The 25,336-nt window shown below is 33.8% G+C and overlaps 1 protein-coding gene and 1 long non-coding RNA gene across 2 annotated transcripts in view; both read right to left on the bottom strand.

The window, feature by feature from the left end:
- The window catches only part of LOC143911715 (thrombospondin type-1 domain-containing protein 4-like), a 132,809-nt gene extending 111,195 nt beyond the window's left edge, over nt 1-21,614 (bottom strand). Inside the window, exon 1 of the mRNA XM_077430720.1 lies at nt 21,421-21,614. Within this exon, the coding sequence (XP_077286846.1) occupies nt 21,421-21,446 (26 nt within the window). The 5' untranslated portion in view covers nt 21,447-21,614. The remainder of the gene's footprint in view (nt 1-21,420) is intronic.
- The window catches only part of LOC143911928 (uncharacterized), a 255,900-nt gene that overhangs the window by 161,491 nt on the left and 69,073 nt on the right, over nt 1-25,336 (bottom strand). The gene's annotated exons all lie outside the window — the stretch shown is intronic.

The raw sequence follows: 25,336 nt of genomic DNA, 5'->3' as shown, positions 1-25,336 counted from the left end.
TCACTATGATATTTTAATTACCGACTCTGGCTACTCGCTCTTGCACGACCCAAGCACATTATTTCATCAAAAAACACTTTCTTATCCGATGATTTCTAATTAGCTTGTATACTTTTCAAGTAACAGAGCTTAGCACCATCAATACTTATGTTCGATAGTCGCTTTGCAAGTATTCATGTATGGATGTGGAACGTGAGAAATACATGCTAAAATGTTGCATAGCATCCAATGCACTAACATCGTATGTAAGTTCGATCAGACCAACAAAATAACGAAAGCATATGGTCGAGTGGTATGATTAGAGCAACCGACACAATTGAATAATATAAGGTGGACAGTTGAATAAGATAAGTGCTCAAATGATACTCAAGAAAGTGTAAAAGGCAGTGGCGTACCTACCGCGCCCGCAGACCCCGCATCGCAGACCCCGCAACGCCGAGTCTCGGGGGGCGCCACAAAGCGGCGCGCCTTTTTTATAGATTTTTTAATTTGTTCTGTAATTTCTTTGTAATATATTTTTGAAAACCTCTTATTTTTCTACCTATTTGCATCTCGTTTTATTGTATGTACTATATGTACATACATTATTATATTTTGAATTCATCCTCATTGTGTAATTGATCTATGCCAATAGGGCTAGAAGACTGCCGTCTTTTTCCATTTTTTGAACATCAGTGCCATTTTTCAAACTATTTTCTGAGAATTCTCTCTAATTCTTGTATATTTACTTTATCGATTTACGTAGTAACAATAGATGAAGTTTTGTGATCATGTGAAAATTCCTCTGCTTTAAACAGATTGTGCACTTCAATATATATGTATATGTACGTAAAAAGGTTTGAATTATTAATTTGGAAATTTATTTTACGGGACCGAAAGTGAAAAGGTCGAAAAAGCAAATATCGGAAGGCAAAGTTCGAAAATCGAAAGATCAAAAAAGGGTGCATGGTAAACGGTAATATGTATATACATATAATATATATATATATATATATATATATATATATATATATATATATATATATATATATATATATATATATAATATATATATATATATATATAATATATATCAGTGGCATGCGGTGAAATTATCTCTCTTTTGTCATACATTCTTGTTTAATGTGCGCGCGTAGGATACGGGAGGAAAAGCCTGTTCCTCTTGTTCCTGTTGTATCCTGCTCGCGCAAATTAAGCGAGGATGTACGAGGGGGGGGGGGGAGAGAGAGTTTTACCGCACGCCACTGATATATATACTAACCGTTTTTCATATGTATGCATGATAAACGAATATTTTAGACTTTTTCACGGTCACCCAAATATATGGGGGGGGGGGGGGCGCCTTAAAATATTTTGCGGGGGGGGGCGCCTGAAATTCACGCTACGCCACTGGTAAAAGGGTGAAAAGAAGAACACAAATAGGATGCATAGACGAAACAAAGCAAATAGGAAACGTCAGATAAATGAGTTTTGTCAATATGTTGGAGAAACTTTCATCTGGCAGTGGATGGTGAACGGCTGCTAATGATAGTGATGAAGTCCAAAGGATTTAGCTAAATACGAGATATCAACATTGACCAATTTGGAGGCGTGTTTTGGTGTAGTGAGCACGTGCGCCGAGAACAAATTATGACGTATGTAGGTGGGTCGACACTCACTCGGAATTCCAACATTGATTTGTAGCGCTACATTAATTTCGCTGACGTTAAAATGACTCATTATAGGCTATTGAACGTCAGTAATTATGTCTAGACTTCAAACTGTCTGTACAAGGTTCATCTACGAAAAAAATTCCCATTGAGATAAATGAATATTTGTGTTTGTTTTGATCCATTGAAAATGGCAATATGTATTTAAGTGGCACCGTGTTTAATGACACTGTGACACACCTTTGAATTTAACGTACCGTACCGTACATAGACACGCTAAAAGTACCATTATCGGATCCACTAGCACAAATTTAATTAGCACAATTCAAAATTAATGGTAATACTGTGTATATTATAGTAGAAGAGTAATGGACTATGAATTATAATGATAGAGTTATGGGTGCTTCCAGAGGCTGTTATAGAACATATACATATGTATGTACATAGATAAGATAAATAAAATTTAAGAAATTTACATATCGGATGCTACAATTTTCTAATTCTACATATTATACCCAAAAATTCGTTCAATGGAAGCTAAATTCTAAAAATATTCAGGTTTTGATATTTGAGATATATGCGATTCAAACAGGTAGGGGGTATGTCTTAGTCCGATCACAGTGATTATAATTCGTTTTGTTCTCCAGTTTCTACGTGGTAATACATCATGGCCGTTGTTGCTAGAACAATTGGGAATTTATGTCCCTAATAACTAGAGGTAGGACCGGAAGCGTGCCGTTTATTATTCAATTGTTGTAAATGCTTTGTAAAAAAGGTTCAGCAAACCTTTAACAATGCATTACAACATTTGAACAATAAGCGGCCCCCTCAGGGTCCGGGCTTTACTAATTAACTATCTGCGTGGTAGACATCATCATTTGATGGTTGTACCTTCTGCCCGCACAGTTCTTTATCGAATGGCACCTATTCCAAGATCTATCCGACTGTTCAATGAAATCGTTACCGCAATGCCTCAATGTGATATTTTCCACTTCCGCGAGCGTAGGTTTTCAGATATTAATTTAACTTATGTGTCTGGTAGTCTGCGTTCATCATTATTTTCATAATTGTATGGTGATGTATGAGTGAATTTTGATCTTCTTTCTTCTATTTAGGCTTCATGGGGATGTTTTGTATTCACGGCTGGTTCTTGTACATACATACATATATGTATATATTGGTGTTAAATGTTAATATAAGACATTCCCAATTTTTCTCCTTATTTATCTATATTATTTCAATATTATTATGTTTTTTGACTACTTCTATTATTATTTGAACTGCTATTGATTTTATATGTATTTTATACATACATATGTATGTATGTATGTATTTCATTTCTGTATAGTTCAAATATTTGTGGGCATTACGAATTCAAATTCAGTCCAAACTTCAAATAAATAAATAATTACACAACAAAAATTAAGATTATTGCAACGCTAGAAAAGCGTAGGTACTGGACCTGAAAATTTAGCATAGTTTTCAAAGATCGTCAGCAACCCAGTGACAGTGTTTGCTCTATTGAAATTTTAAATTGAGCAGGGTAAACAGTCAATTCGGGTCAAACGTGATCATATGTATGTACATATCGGACTATAACTTTAATCATAAATTGAAATTAGGCTTTTATCACGAATCTTGATCAATATTCGAAAATTGACACTCTCTCTGTTTGTAAAAAAATATCTAATTTGTTACAGTTAATTTTTCTCATTTAACCGTTTCGATGTTAAGTGACAGAACTGGTTCCGGAAAAAATGTGGTGCGTAGGACTTAAGCTCAAAGAGCGGTAGCGACACGCAAACTTTTCATTTCACAACTAGTACGACAACCTTTTTTTTCATTAGAGACGGTGATAAATTACAATAGATCGGATTCGACACCCGAAACCCATCAATGGTACGGGAGCGGTTATCGATCTTTATCTTGGGGGGTGGCAGAGAGGGAGAGAAATTAAATGGAAATCGTAACAGTCGTAAATCAATTCTAGGACTAGATCCTTAAATGATTTTTATGGGATTTTTTAATGTGGCTTCAAATTGGGTTTATTGTTCTCTTATTTTATGACGGTCATTTGTAGACATTGAGTTTGCGTTAATCGACTTCAAATTGATATTTCATTTTATTGGACGTTTGAGACCGATACGTGCAATTGTACAAATTGCTTTCACAGATGAAGTGTCGTATTTATGCATATTAACCTATACCTATGTATATAATAAAATTCAAATTTAATAGGAAAGTTAACATTACGTACGTATGTGTGTGTATAGTTAATTACTTTTGAATTTATGAGCATATTACACAAATAGGGTTCGACAAATTTCGACGCGGCTGTAAGTAAATTTTACGAGCTTTGTGGTAACCAAATTGGTCACGAATTAATTACATTCAGCTATAAAATCAATTGTACGTAATCCTTTTGAATGATGAAAGGATTTAAGTGAAAACAATGAATCTTTTGTGTTCGAAGGATAATAATTTACGCTATTTCATATACATATGTACATAGGTTCTACATATACGACACTAAAATATACGTAGAAATTATTCTTTATTAATTTTTATTTTTGGTATAAATTAGACGAATTAATTAAAATAATTTGTATAATTAATAATGTGCTTTCAATCTACGTAATTATGTATTCTTACTTAATCTACACATGTACATATATGAGTTACTATAATCTACAAGTCCAATTTTGAGTTTCAAAAACACCATTCCTGTTTGACTCAATTCACAAATTGTTATCACTTCTTTTAATTCGATATGTCCGGACTCTTGGAACAGCAAAATAAACGTATTACAGGCCACCAGTAATTTAAATCTTGTTAAACGCAAAACATTATATTAAAAGTTTTTGCCAAATATTTCTTCAAATGAAGAAAATTAGACTTATTCCATTTTAAAATATTAAGGTTAAAATATATATGTAAATTAATTATCAATAGATGAAGTTTTGTGATCGTTTTTTCGAAATTTTGACTGTTTTTTACTAGCCTCTTCTTACTTCACTTACGATTTCTTCGTCAGAATTTTTTTTTAATTAATTTTGTAAAATTAAATCTACATATTAAATATTTGATATAAATAATAACAAATATAAATAATCAAAGTAAAAAAATAATACACGATTATAACAAAACGATGAGATTTATGTTTTGACATGTAAAAATTAACAAAATACCTATTATCAAATTAATTCAGTGGAAACTGGTCTCATTTTAACTTTGCCTTCATTCCTATTTTGCGTTTCCTCAAATTCCATAACACAGTTTGTAAAATTCGATTAAACTTCAGCGAAAGATAATCTAACCAAATATCACATAACATACAAACTTTACTGAACTATTTGATTCTCTATACTACGAAATACTATAATATACTATTATAAGTGTTTGTATGTAATACATATTACGATTATTACCATAGAAAGATTTTCATTTTATATAATTGAATAATGTCGTATACTGTCGTAAGATTGAATAAAATTCTTAATGTTTCGCAGTCGCGTTAATAATTCGCATCAATAACCTCAACATTTTTGCAATAAGGGCTGCCGAGTACAGTTTGGCTGTCATTGACGGAGGATTTGCAAGACTGGGAGATTTCGATGACGATGTACATACTGTCGAAACAGTCGACCTTCATGGTTGAATTGAGTAAAGCAGCAGTAATATTGAGGCGCATTACAATTTTCTCTGTAGTTTTGCTCGATGAAATGGGAAGAGGAACATCTACATATTAGCAGCTGCTATAGTGGTTCTGCAGTGGAAGAGTTGAGTGGCAGGGATTGTCACACAGTGTTTTCAACGGGTGCTTTGTACATATATAATCATTATGTGTTATGATGGTATTTGGTACTTATGCATATAAGAGTCACCTTGAGCAACCTGTAGTGGCACTTATGTTCGGGCTTAACCCTCCCTCACCGAAGTGGGGTATGCAAGTGCCCCAATTTTTACGTTTTTCGTAATAAATATGTGGTTTTCAAAGCTATACACCCTATATTTCTTGTATTCCTAGAATGAACTACAATAAATTTATTTTAATAGACTTTGTGTGATTTAGAAAAGGGGTACATCGTAAAAAAATACATTTATACATTTATACATTTCTACGTTCCAAAGTATGATTTAAAGGCGGTAGCGATAAGTCATGTTTTTGACTGTTCGCTTGCATATTCTTGTTGATCGATGAATCAATGCGAGAGAAAGAGACAGCTATGTTTTCGTAAGCTATTGTTTTCGTCGCTTTTAGCGCGTGGCTTTTGAGTCATGCAGTCGCCTGTTGGCCTTACCTATGTGCGTTTGCATGTCGATAGTTGTCGTTATTTTTAATACAAAAATAGTCAAAAACATCCTTTTTTTTAAATGTATAAAATTATTATTTAGCTGTATTTTGATTAAAAATACTGAGGTCTTACTCGACCCCGGTTCGGGACACTCGTTCAATCTCGACGCTCCGTCCTTCAAAGGTTAATATATAATGGATAAATAAATATTTTTAAATTTTTATGCTGTCAATATTTTGTAAAAATATTGAAATACTGTATGTTTTTGTTTTTGGAAACATTTTGACAATTTTCACGGCAACAATGCGTTGTACTAGAAAGCATTGTTCGACGGTATCAAAGCGGATCGATTCAAAGGACGAAGGACCACAATCGAATCCCAGTGGTTTCCAATTACGGGGCGTTTACCGGTCGTTTATTAGATCCGAACCGGGCATAAATCTCAAAGGTGTGAAATGTGCAGTATCTGAGACCGGTATCGAGGTCCACGGGGCCCTCGGGACATGGACACGATCGACCCCAATCCCCACTTGATCCCTTTTCGACAACCGTCGTTTTAACCACGTCAAAATTTATCAAAAACAAAAAAAAAGTGGTGTAATCATTTAAAATTTCACTCGAAAATAGATCAATTTCGTCGTAGAGCACGAACACCGAAAATAAACTCTCACGTGAAGTGCATTTATGTACCCGACACAACATGCTTAACATTTGTAAGGGCGAGTCAAGTGTCGGGGCCTTTGCCTGTATGCCTTCTGGCCCTCTGGTAATATTGCGTTTCGACTTATTTACGAGCTGTTAAACAGCTTTAAACATCGCGTAAAAAGTGGCCTTAAAAGAAATTGAAACATCTGCTCGAAAAGTATTGGTCGAACTTTAGAATACAGAAGTTGTTTTTTCCATTTCAATAGACACAGAAGAATAATCTGAAATTTTCACGCATTGCTGAATTGTATAGACTCTAATTGCTACATTAGTGTAGGATGGCCAGATGTTCCGCCTTTAAGAAAATTCTCCATTTACGAACATCGTTATTTCGAGATTATGCGAATTACTGAAGGTATACAGTAAATTACTGAATACCATGTACGCACTTGACAGTTGCAATTTTTTCGCATTTCCTTTATAGCTATTGTGTATACATATATCATTTGTTGAAGAAATAAATATATGCGCATTTATACAGAAAATTTTCTATAATTGAATCGATACATAATAACCAACACCAGACTGGTAAGATATTATAAAAAAATATTGCCTTAAAATAAAAGTGCTCCGACACTGAGTGGGTCTTGCGTTAATTTTTTACTCAAACATTTGTACAATTTTTTGAAGTTACATACGCTCAGCGTTTCTTAAATATTACAAAACAGATGAGTTAATAATGACCATTCAACAGGTATAAACCGATGTAAAATTTGGGAAGCGTAGATATTTAAAACAGTGCTTTTCGTGTCTATAAACAACGATAACTACATTTTATCGTTCTCGTATGTTTGTAACAGATTAACACTGTTTGCGATACTAATTAACGCACAGGTAATGAAAACCACACCACGATTCATTTTATGTACACTGTACTCTCGATTATTCGGATGTGGACTATCCGTTATGAAATATCCGTATTGAAATTAATTCATTTTTCTTTTAATTTAATTATTTCTGAATGAGAATACGTGATAATTTGGAGCATTGGTTGATCAGTGGAATTTTTCGTCAGATACATATGTTCAGTTATTTATTTAATCACTTTTTGCATTCAATTATAATCTCACCAACACACAGTCTTATGATAGCCAAATATTTACCACCTACAAGTCTAATTCAACCTATGAACCAAAGTATCATAACATCAATGAAACAGCTTTACCGTTCTGATCTTTTCAAAGCTTTCGCTGAAGAAGATGATGACTTGAACAATTTCTGGAAAAAAATGAGTATATTTGATGCTAAAAACCGAATAGCAAAATCTTGGTCGAAAGAAAAACTAATGGCACTGCTTTGATCGTGGAGAAAAATTCTCCCAAACGTGGAAATAGATTTATCGGATTGTGAAGAGATATAGGCAAGTGATATGTCGCAAATGTAAAGATTAATGGACACTCAACACACTCACAAACAATGGAAACTATATTAAAAATTGATAGTTCGGATTATCTGTGTTTTCAATTATCCGGTCTCCTACTCCCCAGCACTGGCCCGGATAATCGAGAGTTCGCTGTATTTATTTAAAATACCTACTAAATTTCCTGTATGAAACTTTTAAAACGATAAATCGAATACTAACGAAAAACATTCATCAAATAATATTTACATGATTTTAACGAAATGTTTTTATTCAAACATTTGACAATTGTGAAAGGAAATTTTTTTCGACATACGACAAATCGAACTTTAAAAAACTATTTTTTTTTTTGGTGAGAAAATGTTTATATACATTTTTTAATATAATTCACAAGTGATTTACGACCGACATAAATAAATGTAATGTTCTCGGATGTTGTTACGGCAAAAAGTTGACATGTTTATTTATACACGAAATGACTTTATAAAATGGCAAAAGTGTTAAAAGTTAACGCGTTACGACTTTGAATTTTCCGAAATGTTCGTCTTCAACGCCTACCCACAGAAAAAGTTTATGGTGTTTTAGATTTATATTTACATATTCGTAAGATCGAAATTAAAAAAAAAAGAAAAAATACCGTTTTGATATCAAACGCAGGTTGAATGTAACGCACACTTGATAACGCAATGTGATGAGCTTTTAAATGGAAATTCTAATTATTTATTAAACGGAGCACACACGGAACTGTGGCAGATAAAATTAACTGATGTTGCAAGTAATTTATTGTATTTGTTCGAGTTAAAATTAGAAGCATGATAGAATTTCTCCCCCGTAACCACCGGTGGGTCGACCGACCCACGATGTTTCCCATGGACAAAAAGTGAATATTGTAAAGCTCGCATAGGTAAAACTGGCAAAACTCGAAATGTAGTATGCCTAAGCGATATTTTAAATCAGTCTCCCACGCCACTTCCAACATCAGTAGGACGGGGAGCTCTCGTTCTGGTTTTAAATGTCCGGCTAATTGTTTCATAGCCTCTTAATGCGCCACTTTATTTATCTGCCATATAATAAAAACCCCGGAAAAAAATGAGTGGAATAATTTATGACGGCAAAGTGACAGTGAAGATTTAGATTGCAGCGAACATGTGTAACTCAGAAAGCAAAAGCTACACGCATACATATGTACATACATCGCGTAATAACATTTTTTTGGTGAAGTAACATTTTTGGCGAGGAAAACTACTCCGAGGAAATATTTTCCTTCTGTAGAATACAAACTTCGACAAATTGGAAAGCTCGCCGATGAAAATTGTCTAATTTCTCTCTATACCTACATAAGTAAGTACCTACTAATATAGGAGACGACGGTAGCCGTAGTGGAAGTTCATATTTGTCACGGTTAGTTCAGCTTGAAAATTGACGTGAAATTTATGCGTCGAACTGCATCTGGCGACGATGCACTTCTTTGTCCGACACTTCGGGATTTGATCTACGGAATGAGAAAGGAAATTTGGGCGTCAAAAATCGAATGCGACCACTAAACTTGATTTATGATCACTCAAATATTAGGAATGTTCTTTGTGACTGAATATTTTGGTCACTCATACAATACATAGGTATATATGTACATATGTACATATATTTATATATATATATATATATATATATATATATATATATATATATATATATATATATATATATATATATATATATATATATATATTTTAAATATATGCAATGAATGCTTCTCTAAACCATATTTGAAAGCTTCAGAAACACATATAGTATCAACATACTTTATGTACATATGTTGAGTATATGTATATATAAATTTCGATTACAGTTTCGTAGAAATATGTATAATAATCAAAGATCGGCGTTGGGACGATGCCTTTCGCACCAAAAATGGTTAACTATTGTCAATCATGCTTTATTGTTTTTATTATGTAATTTACTTGAATGGGTTTTTACTTGTATAAATAAATAAATAAATTGCTATCTTGCTTTGTTCACTAATGGAGCGGTCTATAGTTATTTGAAAAGCAACAAGTTAACGTCTAAGTCTAATAATTATACCCTTATTTCAGTACTACATACATACATACGTACATATGTATGTAATACGTACCTTTACCGATCACTGTCAAAACCATGTCAATAGAAGGATAAAATATCACCGGAAACACTCTAGGGGGTGAGTTTTTGGCCTGGATTGCCAAAGCGTGCCATTGCCATAAAAATATAATACAATATGTCTCATGACTGACGTAGAGCTTTACATCTTCGAGCTAGTTAAATTTGAAATTCATTAGTACAAATGTATGTACATATAAACGGTACACGATGGCGATACGAAAGTGATACGAACGAGTTTAAGAGTTATGACATTGAATGCAAATTTTGCATGGGTGACTATGATTACGGCGACTAGACTAGCAGATGAAAGTAAAATAATACGTGGGTGATTAAGAGGTGAGTCGTTGAACCATACAATCAACACCTGATACGTTGATGCGTGCAGCGGTCGTAAACCTTTTATGTGTCGGATGCGCGTGCGACGATTGTCAATCGAAATCATTACACATATTACGATTGTGAAAGTATTTACATTTCATTTTCAACCTAATGGCTCATTTCCTTTCGACTGAATACCGTTTTCTCAATAGACCTATTGTAAAATATTGAGGAACATTTCTTTTTATTTTTTCTAATATAACACAATATAACAAAACCCAAAAAATCTACTTATAAGCCGTTATATTTGAAATTGGCGTAAGTCCACTTTTCTACATATCGAGAAATATCGCGCAAAACATTAAATATAATGTTTTGCGTTTTAGAATATTTAAAAATACTGGTGGCTTGTAATACGTTTATTCTATTATTCCAAGATTCGGGACATATCGAATTAAAATAAGTGATAGCAATTTATTAATTAATTCAAACAGAAATTGTGTTCTTGGAACTGATAATTGAGGGGTTCTCGGATTCAAGCCCTGGGTTGACCTTGATTGAAAATAATTTATTAAGAAGTATTGCTGATCAGATTTGGATATTTGTGACTTAAAGTCGATCGTCTCCTATTAGAATTCGCCAATTTATCTGATTTCATTGTTGAAACGATTCTTCGTTAATTTGGCAAAATTCTATCTTACCATGTCACCAAAAATTATAATCTATAAATATGTATATATGAGTCGTTATAATTGAAAGTGGCATCATTCCACTTTTCTGCATTTGGAAAAATATCTCGCAAAACATTAAATATAATGTTTTGCGTTTCATACAATGTTTAAAAACACTGGTGGCCTGTAATACGTTTATTTTGCTTTTCCGAGATTCTGTACATAGAGAATTAAAAGGTGTGATAATAATTTGTGAATTAAGTCACACAGAAATAGTGTTTTTGGAACTAAACATTGGACTTCCGCCACTTTTAAATATAACGACTCATATACTAATTGCATTCAAAAAGAATATTAATAATCTGAAGCAACACACATATGTATATCTGTAGTATCATTAAATAAATTCCATACGGGCTTGTGGAGCATATCAAAATCCGTACAGTTTAATTACATAAACTTGTAACAGAAAGAAATCCGAGATTACATGTCACATTAATTTATGAGACCTTCGTAAAAAAGTTAATTAAACCCTGAACACTTGATATGTCACTTGCGCGATTTTTTCCACTAAGCAGTGTGTGATCCACACGTGTTTTCAAAATCTATTTCGGCGGCCGCGGGCGTTAACTCTTCAGTGGCATGTTTATTTATTGTTTCCAAAATTGCCCTATAGGGCATTGTGCACACACCTATCGGGATAAATTGTGTAAAAAAATAGATATCGGTTGCGACTTCTGAACGTGTGTAATATGCGGCTGTGGGTTGATGTAATCGGATAATGGGTATGTACGGTGTGAAGATTTATGACCGTGTCCGTGAACATTTGCGTCACGGACATTTTACTGTTAAATCTAGTGTGCTAGCACATCGCTCTTTGGTCAAGATCACATCACCCTGCTCATCTTCGTCGTTGAAAGAAAGAGGTATAATACTACGTATTAACAGCATCCACTAACCACCGTGCCTTACAACAACGTAATCAAATTTGCAATATTATAATATTCGTAGCAGAATATTCCTTCATGCGTACACATGAATGTATCACGGTAGCTATACAAATGTACTCTTATCAACATCAGTGATAATTACGATATAGAATTTCAATGAGTTGTCAAGAGCTTATTGTATTTAATATCTAAAGAATTGCACAAAGCACATAACAGTACTCGCTTTCGTGGCAGTGTCGTATTGCTTTGGCACTACGATCTCAGTTGTGTCTGTCTAATATAATACTTTCAACATAATGACAAATGGGGAAAAGATGCGTAAAGCAGTGATTTTCAAACTGGGAGGCGCCGACTAGTATAAGGAAGGCGCGAAATGTTAGTTAATAACAATATAATAATTACTTACAAATAAACATTCAAAATATAAAAAATTGTTCCTGAAACGCGCGTATTTTGTATTGGTTACAAGGTAATGAATATAGGCGACAGGGAACAAGGCAGTAGAAATATCAAGACAAGAAAATACGATTCATCCTATCTATCAATGGGATTTACAAGTGCTATTGTATGAACATACCTATATATACTCGTACATATGTAGATGGCTTAAAAAGACCAATGTGTTTGTTCTGTTCGAAAGTTTTGTCTGCAGATAGTATGAGAAGTAAATTAAAACGGCACATTGAAACTATGCATTCTGAATGCGGTGGTAAAATCATAATAAAAAATACCAAAGAAAATTAGATCAGTTTAGTAAACAGAAGCAAACGTTCAAAAAATAGTTTATGTTTCATCAAATGCATTGCTAACATTGTACAAATTTTCTTACAGAATCACAAAAAGTATTAAACCACATACAATATGAGAGACACTAGTTTTACCACTAATTATTGATATGGTTGAAATAATGTTTGATGAATCATATGCGAAACAGTTGCGACAAATACCACTCGCCGATAATACAGTTGGAAGAAGAATTTTACTGTTCTGTCAATTATATTTGTATTAATACATTTTTATCATTTAAAAATATGTTTGTATCATTTTATGAAATGAAGATGTAAGGGGGGGGGGGAGAGGCACCATGATTAGATGTTTTTTAAAAGGAAGCCCTAGTTTCCTACCAATAACTTTGAAAACCACTGGCTTAAAGATAAATTTTTCAACCAGTTAGATCATCCCTATGTTTCTTACACCTTTGACAGGTTTTGCAAACTTTTTTATGTGTATTTCACATTCATATTTTTTGCCATGTATTGTATGTAGTAAAGGTTTCCATCTCCAGTGCTTTCTCCTTTGACTTTTGGAGTGGACATAATGGAAAGTAGGAATAGATTATGATTTAACTGTTAAGGTTGAATTTTTTGTAGTACCAATTTTTATTGTTGTCAATGGCTTAATATATTGTTGACGATCTGGATTTTATAGCCATCCATCCAGATACTACCAGCAACGATAGAAATGGTAGTAGTAGTTAAGCTACATAGATCCCATATCTAAATTCTGATGAATACTACCCCAATGCCTTGATTATTTTATGATAGAAGAAGATCAAGTGCGTCAAACAAAACAATGTGTTTAAAAAAACATTTAAAATTAACCGCTCAAATCAGTGCAGGAGATCAATTTCCGATCTAGTGCTAGATATAGCCGCTGTCGTTGTCACTTCAAGAGTTCAAGGCTTCAAACTCCAATGCGTCGTTTGCAATGGCTCGGTCTTGGTCTCGATCACGTCAAAATGTCTTGTCGAGATTTTATGAATATTTACGAGCTGCCACAATTGCCGAGCGATCAAAACGGCAACAGCAGCAGCGCTCTTTAATTAATTTCATGACATCACTAGATCAAAATTATAAAGAAAATAATCAAAGGGTTCACACTCACCACATCGCACGCGGCATCGTGGGTTAAAATTCAATCTGGACTGCTACATTATCCGAGATTTACTTCACAAATCCTACACTTCCACTTCACAAAAACGCAACCGGGCAGGTGTGTCTAGAAAACGAAAAGGCGTTAGAGTTATTATGTCGTTACTGAAACAGTACACCGATAGAGATTCGTGGGTGATCCAGTTTTATTACTGTGCCATGTGTCCATTCACAGTCCGCGCTGGTACCCAATGGCTAAATTCAACGGATGAGAAAAGAAGCTTTTATCAAGAATGCATCTTGGCGAATAAATCGAAGAGCGCGTCTAAACAAACAAACCGTTAAAACTTGGCAATTCTTCAGAAGACACATAAAAATTTATGATCCAAAGAACAATTGATTATTTGAAAGCGTACTTGTTGATTACCAACAATATATACAAACGTATACGTATTGAGAAGAATAATGAAAAAAGGTATCTAGACAAACATCTAGGACTGATAGAATGAGAGGTAAATGTTCAAAATTTGTATTCAACATACAAAAAGGAACCTTAAAAGGTGAGAACGACCTTAGTCCGAATTACATACATATGTATAATAGTGTCGAATGTCGCACAAAAAACATCGTGCACGCACATGCAGTTGCGAAATTCGGGTGAAGTGTGTTCAGTTGTGCCACAATGGCTTGTAGTGCTGCAATGTTTGCTCTGCCAGTACTCACTTTACTCACATTATAGGCATGAATCGATTATGTCGAATTTCTAATGCATTGCAGTGCAGCGACGTACAGTGTTGAAACGCATCTCTATCCCTCTTCTTGCACGTGATCTGTATCGTGCGCCACTCTGCTGTGGAGCGATAAAAATGCACTCAGGCTAGTCAATAATGGCGCTTGCTCTGTCCGTTTCGGATGAGTCACTTCTTTCACTATGACATGACACCATGAATGCTTCCATTTTGTTGATGCAGTTGCATCACCCGACGTATCTATTACAACATCGCAGCATCCCGTTCGGGATGTGATTTGCACTTCGGGATATATACATATGTACATATTTGAAGATATGTCATTTTTGGATAATGTACCACAAGCGACTATATAAAAAGAACGATTCTGTTTTGTTCTACGTTTTCAAATGTTCTACGTTTCAAAAAGCTCTTTCTTCGTGCATGATGTGACGTAGATATGCAACAGGCTATGTGAACATTGATGCTATTAGTTCGAGAGAATTCTATTTACTGTGTTTAGCAACATGGTGAATTGTATTATTAACTAGCAACATATATCAATGGTTTACGTGTAATTCTTTTAACTGAGTGGTCACGAGTTAGATTTCTGGTCCGGTGCTGCTGGCTAGACCTTGAACATGTGACTCCAGGTTGATTTTTCCCTATCAGAGTTAGCCAATTTATCTGATTTCATTCAAAAACTGGTAATTTTATCCTATTTCTCGCAAAATTCTAGTTTTCAACATTTCGAAATAAAATGCTGCAAAATTGCTGATTTATAAAATGCTGCAAAAATGTTTGTCAAATGTAAATTGCTTAACTAAATGTTTGTCAAATGTGAATGTAAATGTTTGTCAAATGTAAATGTAAATTATCAAAAATGTTTGTCAAATGTAAATTGTTAATCTATAAATTGTTTGTCGATGTTTATAATTGGCCAGGAAGGCGTATTGGGGTTTACCTGTTAGGCCTTCCTGTTATGCATATGTACGTATAAAATATAATAGTAATAGTACGTATAAAATATAATAGTAATAGTACGTATAAGAATATAAAAAAATTATATAATGATGAATAACAGATAAAAATGTGTAATCAATGCTATGCAAAAGAATATAAGCATAGGTACAAGTAAGGATGGCCAGATTGTCCGATTGGGCATAGGAGCTAAGGAAAATGTATGGAACAAAATAAAGTAGGACTAAAAATTAACGTAGATTAATGCATAATAAATATTGTATACCCAATAGTATTACGTGAGACAATAGGGCAGTAGAAGTAGTTAAAAATTATTTATATTTAGGTCGAATTATTGACATGTCCCGTAATAAATAAGAATAAATTAAAAGACGTGTGAAATTAGGATGGGATACATTTGGGCGAATTAATGCCGTATTCAAATGTAAAATGAAGAAAAAGACTTGAATACAACTTGTAATTGAACGTCAGAATCCTGCATAAGGTCCAGCACACCCAAAGAAGTATGAAACGCTGTTGGCTTGGAATAACGACGAGAGATAGAAAACGGAATACGTTGATGTAATAGTGAGAGTAATGGAATTGAAATGGCAATGAGCGGGTCATGTAGCTGAAAAAATGGACAATAGATGGATGAAAGAAGTGCTTGAATGGTATCCGAAAGAAAGTAAAAGTGGGCAAGTGGATGGCGAATAGCTGTGAATAATAATGATGAGATTATGATAAATGTGGAAGAGATACAGTTTTTACAACGTAGGAAATGTAGTCAATGGCTTTTTTGGACAAGCGAATATTGGAAATGAAGCCGAGAAATTGGTATAGGTGGGTTTGATTTCTAGCAGAGAATCTCGTAACAGAGTCTGCCAGCAAATCTTCACGTTCATAAAGACACCGAAAATAGGTAAAATATTTCACCACACATCAGAAAAGAAACTGTTCGAAGAAATTTTCAATAATGAACAGTCAAATTAATTCACACGACGCTTAGATTACCGACAAAACTGACTGTAAAAATATCTAGGTATGTTCAATTAGACTTACATATATACGATAACGCATTTGGATTTTATATTATTTGAAGGAAACAAAAAAGGGTCGTTGGTTTGTATAGTTTGATTTATGTAAATTAAACCAACGGAAGTCGTCGTGTGTACGGAGCTCACATCACAACCAAAGAACAATTAAATATAGCTTCATGTTTAAGCTGTTAAACACTGCAATTCGATCACGTGCATCTTAAATGGTTCGACACGAAAGCATTTACCAGCGATTAAGGCGAAAATAAAAAATTACACGACGAAGCTCGGAGCGAATATTTGACTCAAACCAAGACCATATTGAGAAGTCTCTTCATTCACAAATTTGGTTCATTCATCGTCATTATTTGGCACGCGCAGTTCGTCCGTGACCTCACGATACCGAGCATCGCTCAACTCGCGTCAAATTAAGCTCAAAAGACGATGGATTCGGTGAAAGCCTCCGAGGTCACACACACACACACATGTCTATATACGTATACTATATACACACACACACACACACACGTGGAAGATGGATCACCGAAGATCTGCAGTGATGTATGAGGGCCACGTGTCTGGCGGGGTAAAACACGCGGAGATCGTAGGCGAGGCGCGAGCTGAAAGCGACTTGACGGATGGTAGGCGAAGGTGAAGAACGAACAACACAATGGGCCGAGATCAAAGGCTTGGCTGCACCGACGCTAGATAAAGGTCTGTTTATACACGTCTCGGTCGATTCCGTCTCAATTGTTTCCAAGCTTAAGTTTGTAGTCAGGAATTTGATATCAAGTGAAAGTTACGAATCCTGTACATTGGTCGCCACGCGGGCTACTTTTGGGCGTAGTTCATTTTTCCAGTATTATCCTATTGGCTAATTTTTTCTATAGATGCTGTTGACATGGGTTTTAATTATACAAATATAATATGAAAAAAAATGGTTCACGTCCAAAATATAAACTACATCCGACAATATCCCGCGTGGCAACCACTGCTGTACTAAAACGACTTGTAATGGCTCTTTCTTTCGCTAAATTATATATTTTTATTTTTCATAAAATAATACAGGCTACCTTACAAAGCAGTGTTTTGTGAAGCATTGATTCTTGAAAAAGACAGAAAGAAAAGATACAATGCCAATGTGTTGAATGCATATTTGGAAATGATGATGGGTAGGAAAATTTCATTGAATTATGCATTCTCATATCCGAGGGTTCCATAGATCATGGGTATCGATATGATATTGTTGACAAGCAGAACTTGAAATGAATGATGTTAAAAATCGAGACGGTACAAAATAAATAAAATGAGATTTTTAGTTTTTCTTGCTATTTAAACATTTATATGAAAATAAAAGAAAAATTCTTAATTAAAAAAAAATATATATATAAAATATGTATGTATATAACAGTTACTGGACCAGTAGCTATTAGAAAGGCCTCAGACGAATTTATTGAAAATATGAACAAATATTAATTTTTTTATGTTCATTCAACATCCCTAAAAGAAAAATATTAGATCAGAATTTCATTGAAAGGTTTTTATTTATTGGAAAAGCATTTTTTTTCGGAAAAGTCGGAACGTGTATTTTTTTTTATAAATACAAAGTAAACACATTTTTGATAAATTTTGCATTCTTAAGAATTAGTATCAATCAAAGTTGTAAAGTAAAAAATTAGTGAACGTTTAGATTGTATTAAATTATTGAATTTGTCAGTAATCGAGTTGTTATTGGATGGATTTCATGAACCGGAATTTTGTTCTAGTTTGCTCCGGTCCATTGCGAACCCAGGAGTGACAAGATCAAAATGACAGAATCAGTCGTGATATCACCGAAATCGACCATTTTATACAAACGAAAGTTCCACGAGGACATCACAACCAAGCATGCTACGCAATCGACTGAATTAAACGCATAAATTTCAAAAGGTCATCGCGGAACTATGCGTAGTTAATTGCATGCTTGTTAAGTTCTATCATTCATCCAACGGAGGATAAACTTCGATCTGGTAAATCGGATTTGAAACATTAGCTAGACAGAGAGAGAGAGAGAGAGAGGAGTAGTTGACAAATCAATCGAATCACCGTTACTTCCCCGGATTATATATGCGTATAAAATAAATAATGAGATTATCTATAATGCGATCGCAGCCAAATACGTTCCGTGATTCATTTATCATAACCGGTGGGGTCTAAGATTTGAGATTGGACCAAACTGGACTTCGGCGGATAATGAAGCGGTTGCGTGCGATCTGAATCGTACAAATTTTCACGCGTAATGAGAACCATCTATCAAAAGTCTAAAATAAAATAGCCAATTGGATGTGAGATTACCGAAAGTAGGTTTAAAATTGTCAAGACTATCAACAATTTATTATTATACGGTCCATACAGAGAAATGTAATATTAATAGAAGTGGCTTTAGGTGTTCTTTTGTTGTCCAGTGACATTCTGTCCACGGACAGATCTAAATAATTTTAGCATCAGTAGTAGCAAGCATCGGTAAAAATTGTACAATACATTCAAAAACACATAATAAACAACATACATTTTTATAAGTAAATTTATCCGATTATATTCCGTGCGATGTAGCGTATTTATAGAGACGTACCGCGTAAAATTGACAACAATTATTTATTCGTAAGGGCCCCTCTATTCTGATTACATCTCTCTGGGTCCATACTATTATTATACAGTTATTGTTACAAATGCAATCGGATATTTTCCATTTTAATTATCACATAAATATAAACGTTGTATTTGTAATTATGTATTATAATAGTGCACATTTTAGTATGCATTATAACTTTATAAACTACTTCCTAGCAGAACAGGGCTTTTATTCGATATATTTAATATTTCCCAGTATAGTAAAGACATATAAAATATATGTATAGTAGATGGAAGTATAAATTATATAATAAATAAATGTCTGCAGCTAAAAGCTAATATATGTAATTGTAAGTTTCGATGGAAAATCCAAAGATAAAATTTTGATTAAGATCGACATAAATTCCACTGACAACTTTTATTAAATATGTAGATTACGATTAGACGAATAATCCGTATAATTTCACATTATAAATTAAGCCACTGTGAAATTAGAGATTTGCGGAGGTGTACGTAAGCTATTAAGCCGTCGCTAAATAGTATTCGAACCCAACATGTCAACGATAATATCCGCTACCGATTTTGACATTTGATTTTATTTATTTTGATTGTGAATGACCCGCTCAAAGGTTAATCTCCGGAAGAAAAAAAATACGCCTAATAAATTACACCGTACGCGACAAAAAGGTTAATTTTACAAGATAACTCAAAGGAAACATCATGACGCTTTAAATTTTATATTCCAAAATCTGTGATCTATGCGAATAAAAATTAATAATAAACCAGTCCGCGATCACTTTCAAATTTATATATCATAAAAAATATATATCTATGTATATGTATGTATGTACATACATATGTATGTATATATTTAGCGAATAACGAAAAGATTTATGCGGTCGAAAATTTAAAACGCTTGTTCGCGCCGCGGTAAACGATCCACGATCAAAGCGATCATCAGAGTATAAATTAAAATTGTCGACGTTTTCCGCTGCCGAGCAACGTGAAAAACTTCTGAAAATTTCTAACGTCGATCACTTGTGAATAAAAAATAATATAAACAAGCAAAAAAAAAATTAAAATGTCGTTAAAATTTCCACCGTCTTGTATCAAATAAATCAACTCTGTTAAGTTTTAAACCACGACTAGAAAATCGCACACGAAACATAAACAAATCAAAAATTTCAAAATTCCACACAAAAATCAGAGAGAAATGCGAATATCAACAAATCATATTTGCAATATTATAATTTCACTTAAGATATCATTTATATTTAAACTTTGGACATAACACTCAAAATAGTAAATATCACATTCATAAATTATATCAATGTATTTAAAATTCATTGAACAGACTCACGCGACTTGAAGTATTTCAGTAAAATGTCCGGATGCTGTAAAGTTAAGGCATTAAAGTAACTATTAAATACGAACGTACCGCTATTTACATACCTTTCGATTTATTACACTACGTATAGAACCATTCAAATGTAATGTTCATACATTGAATTAGACACAATATCCAGTATTTACCACGCAGGTCAAGAGGGCCTTCCTTTGTGACAAAATTTCTGAGTTTCCAACAAATCGTTATTTGTGATCCAGAGGAACAACAAAAAGCGCATATCCATTATTTATTTTATGTAATATTACAAATGTGATTCATTTCTCTAAGACGAACGACTCGAACACGATAAGTATTTATTGGCAAGTTCGCTATAACACTCTCGCTGGTCTAAATATTTATTTTGAATTGTAAGAACGTGTAAATAAATATTCGCGGTTAAATATGCACGTACCACGGACTTCATGCAGAATGAATTAATATGTTTTAAATTTAATATATTATTATTCATATAAGCGTTCGACGGGCTAATCTTATCGCATCTGTAAACGATTTGGTTAATTGATTGAGTGTTCGTTTTAAGCGTATATGAATATTTATGAATGTGCGTAACGTAAATGTTGTTTTTTATTAAGAACGAACGTTAAAAGATTTGTTTTTGTATATGTTACGTACTTACATATTACATTTTAATTCACCTTGAGTTCGAAATGCAGTATAAATTTCTTTTCCTACCGCTACAATGTGATAAAAACGAACATAGATTTTAAATTAAATACCTCAACATCCATGAAGCTCGATCCATGGCAAAATTTTTCACTGCAAGATTTTCACCCTGAGTTCACTTCACTTTTAAATTAACATCATTCTACAATGATTGAAAAAAAAAAGCACAATCACTTTTCACACTAGTGGTAGTTGAGTAGTTGCACACTACAAACTAAACTGGATCACATTTCAGCATCAGTCACATCTGCAACCAAACAAAAAAAAAAAATTATTTAAAGTAAAAAAAAACAATATCAATGTCAATTTGTGATTTTGCATAATTTACGTAAAAAACATAGGTACATGTGTATACATAGAATTCCATCAAAAAAATGGCACATGCCCATATAAAGTAGGAATTAAATAGTTCTTCCTCCACAATCGTTACAGATTTATGGTGTTTTGATCAGGTACTGATACACCATTCGGATGTAGGGGCAAAATAACGATGATAAATCATCACCCACGCTCACTATGAACCGTTTGATAACTGACAATAAAACACACATGTTTATGTGTACGTACACGTGTGCGTGTAGAAGCGTACATTTGTATTATTATTTTTAAAATTTTAAACGCCACGATAACTAAAACTATGCGTATTTTTCTAGGAAACGTAACATTTTGGACGATATCGCCCACGAGTGTGCCAATAGTGGACCATTAAGGTCACGTCATTACATATTACATAGTGCCCAATGACCTTGTCACATAACTTTTGTCCAGTTTTGTTAAAATTATAATCATAGAACTTGGAAATACACAGGCGATGAAAAGTTTGACAGAAATTATGCTAACAACGCAAACAACATCTGCTGATATGTTGTAAATCAGCATTAGAGCAAAAAAGATAGACAAACCGAATATTTTTAAGGAAAGTTCATAATCTCAATATACATACATACATATTTATTTGGAAAATCGATTTTTAAAAATGCTTTATATTTGCATTTTAAATTATATTTATGGTGCCATTGCTAGTCCTTCATCCAATTTTTCATCTACGTATTTCCATTTTCTCAACTCTTTTAACTCGTTTTTTGTTATATTTGATTTTTTTTCAGTTTCTACGTTCTGTATTTATGAATGTAATGTATTTGTTGCATCTGTTTATTTATGGTTTCGGATGTACCTAGTTAACTATTATTTTAACCTTTTATGTGCAAACAATGTTGTCTCACTTCCGATTTAACCAAAAGAACAATTAGAAGAAAATAAATTAGGTAGCACGGAACCAGAAATTCTAAGCTCCCAACTCCAAGGAACCAGACAAGGCTCCTATTATTGCACTAAGAATTAACCATAAAATAATTCAAAATGCAACAAACACACCGGAGAAAAACTAAAATTTTACAATAGTTTTTCTGGAATACATACCGCGATGAATTATGAAAATAATTAAAAAAAAATGAAAATAATTTAAAAAAAAATGTTGATTCAAGAAAATACTGTAACTTTTTCGTGAAAAGCACATACATATGTCAAAAGGGTAGAAGAAAAATGGAACAAGAGAAAACTGCCACTTCCGATTGACAGAAACTCATTTAATTTATTATAAAACTTGATATAAAGCTGAAAATTATAAATATGAAATTTCAGTTCAATCCGCCGGAGGTTTCAGAGAAAAATAAAAAAAATGGATTATTCAGAGTAAAAGTACTATTTACGGTTGAGGTAAAAATACACCTAAAAAGTTTCAATCCAACTCGATGAGAGTCTTTGGTGATAATTGAATTCAAAATCTTATAAAAATGATCTATAAAGAGAGAAACTTCCGGTCAACCTTAAAATTTGAAAAAAAATTGAATCCTAACGTTTTTCGTTACAATGTAATGTCTTATTTAGCAACGAATACTAAGTTTCAATAGGATTAACGGTATTCGAATTATTTCTAAAATACACAGACACACACACACACACACATATTTTTTAAAAACCATGAAAAACGTAATCAGTGACCGATTCTGAGTTCAAATTAGTTTAAATCTTGAAGTCAAATTTTTACATGATCACCAAACTTCATTTGTTGTTAGTGTCTATGTATGTATGTACACATACATACAGAGAAATCCCGGGCCCTGGGAAAAATTATTACGTGTCCTATGATGAATTAAAAATAAACAAATCTTAAAATATATTTTTAATATGCGAAAAATCTATCAAAACTATTAAGAGAATACCTACATATATGTTGGTTGTTATTCTTTAATATAATTGAATACGAAAGTATGATATAATAAGTACGATTTCACATGGACACACAAGAATGCGTGGACCGAAAAATAATAAACATTTACCATTAAATAAATACATATATTTGTATGTAGAATAAATATCAATATCGGCCAGTCGGACGGACGCGAGACCTTAGAGTAGTCCGGGCCCTGAATGTATATTCAGATTCCCCCCCCCCCCCTTCTTATCGGCCCTGATAAAGTAAAAAATTGATATCAGTATATTTATTGTAGCTTCTTTAAAGACATATATATGTACATATGTACGTACATAAGTATTTTTATTTCAATCGAATATGTACACTCGCCTTTACAGATCGCTCCGAGTGTACTAATACAAATAAAATACAATTAATACAAGCATTTATACAATGCGAATTCATACAAACATCATCCACAGTGACATCTATGGAGACATTTTTGCTGCATTTTATTATACAAATTGGCGCACCTCAAGACGCTGAATAACAATTGAGAGATTGAAAAGGAGATGCCAATTTACAGGAACCGTTTCAATGAAAATCAAAAAAATTAGCAAACTGATAGGAAACGATTGACCTGGAGCCGAAAACCAAGTTCTGACCAGCGCTTCTAGGACACTTACCCCCTGGACACATACCCCCGGTCAAAAACCCCCCGTGCAAACAACCCCCGTTAAAATATCCTCCGCCATGGATAAAAATTATTTAAAAATAGTAATAAATAAGAATAAATTAAGTGTGGTAAAGCATATTTAATTTCAAATTATATACAATATTTAATTTCAATTTATTGTTGTAAATAGAATAAATATCAATTAAATTTATTGGATTTCTTCAAATAGAACAAACATTACAACAAGTATACTGCACTAAAATATTGGCCGGTCATCCATCACAAGTTCCAAGAAAGACATTCATATGTATGTATAGTCATTTAAACTTGACGGGGGTTATATTCAGGGGGGGTTAATGTCCAGGGGGTTTTTGACCGGGGGGGCATGTGTACGGGGAGTATGTCTCCAGGGAGTGGGTCTACCTCACGGCACCGAAAGTCGAAAGATCGAAAAAGCAAATATATCAGTGACATGCGTTGAAATTATCTCTCTTTTTGTCATACAGCCTTGTTTAATGTGCGCGCGCAGGATACGGGAGGAAAAGCCTGTTCCTCTTGTCCCTCTTGTATCCTGCTCGCGCAAATTAAGTGAAGATGTACGACGGGGGGTAGAGAGAGTTTTACCGCACGCCACTGATATATGTATATACTAACCGTTTTTCATATATATGCATGGTAAACGAACATTTTCGATTTTTTAACATTCGGTGCGGTGACGGTCACCCCCAGGGGGTACATGTCCTGATACCCTGACCAGCAGCTACTAATGGTAATCGAACCGTGACCACTCGGAATCGGAATCGAACCGTGCTCGAAAGCATAATATGCCTACCACCGGTCCACGCTGCTGGTTACAGGGCGAAATAAAATAAAGACCGTCACACGAAGAGTGTCCTCAAAACAAACTCAAATTCCATTGTACATTGTACGACGCATACGTACGTGTCGATAATCACCACAAGCCGATGCTCAACTGCACAAGAAGCGAAACAAAAAGACGTCCGTTGCTTGCGTGTCGCATCGCCGATGCATGAAAAAGTTGCAGTGGCAGTTGCAGTGGCGAGATGCATCTGCCGTCTTGTGAAGAACGGAGTGAGAA

This window comes from Arctopsyche grandis, chromosome 5 (genome assembly GCF_051622035.1).
Source record: "Arctopsyche grandis isolate Sample6627 chromosome 5, ASM5162203v2, whole genome shotgun sequence".
NCBI lineage: Eukaryota > Metazoa > Arthropoda > Insecta > Trichoptera > Hydropsychidae > Arctopsyche > Arctopsyche grandis.
This window is presented reverse-complemented; position numbering and strand designations above follow the sequence as displayed.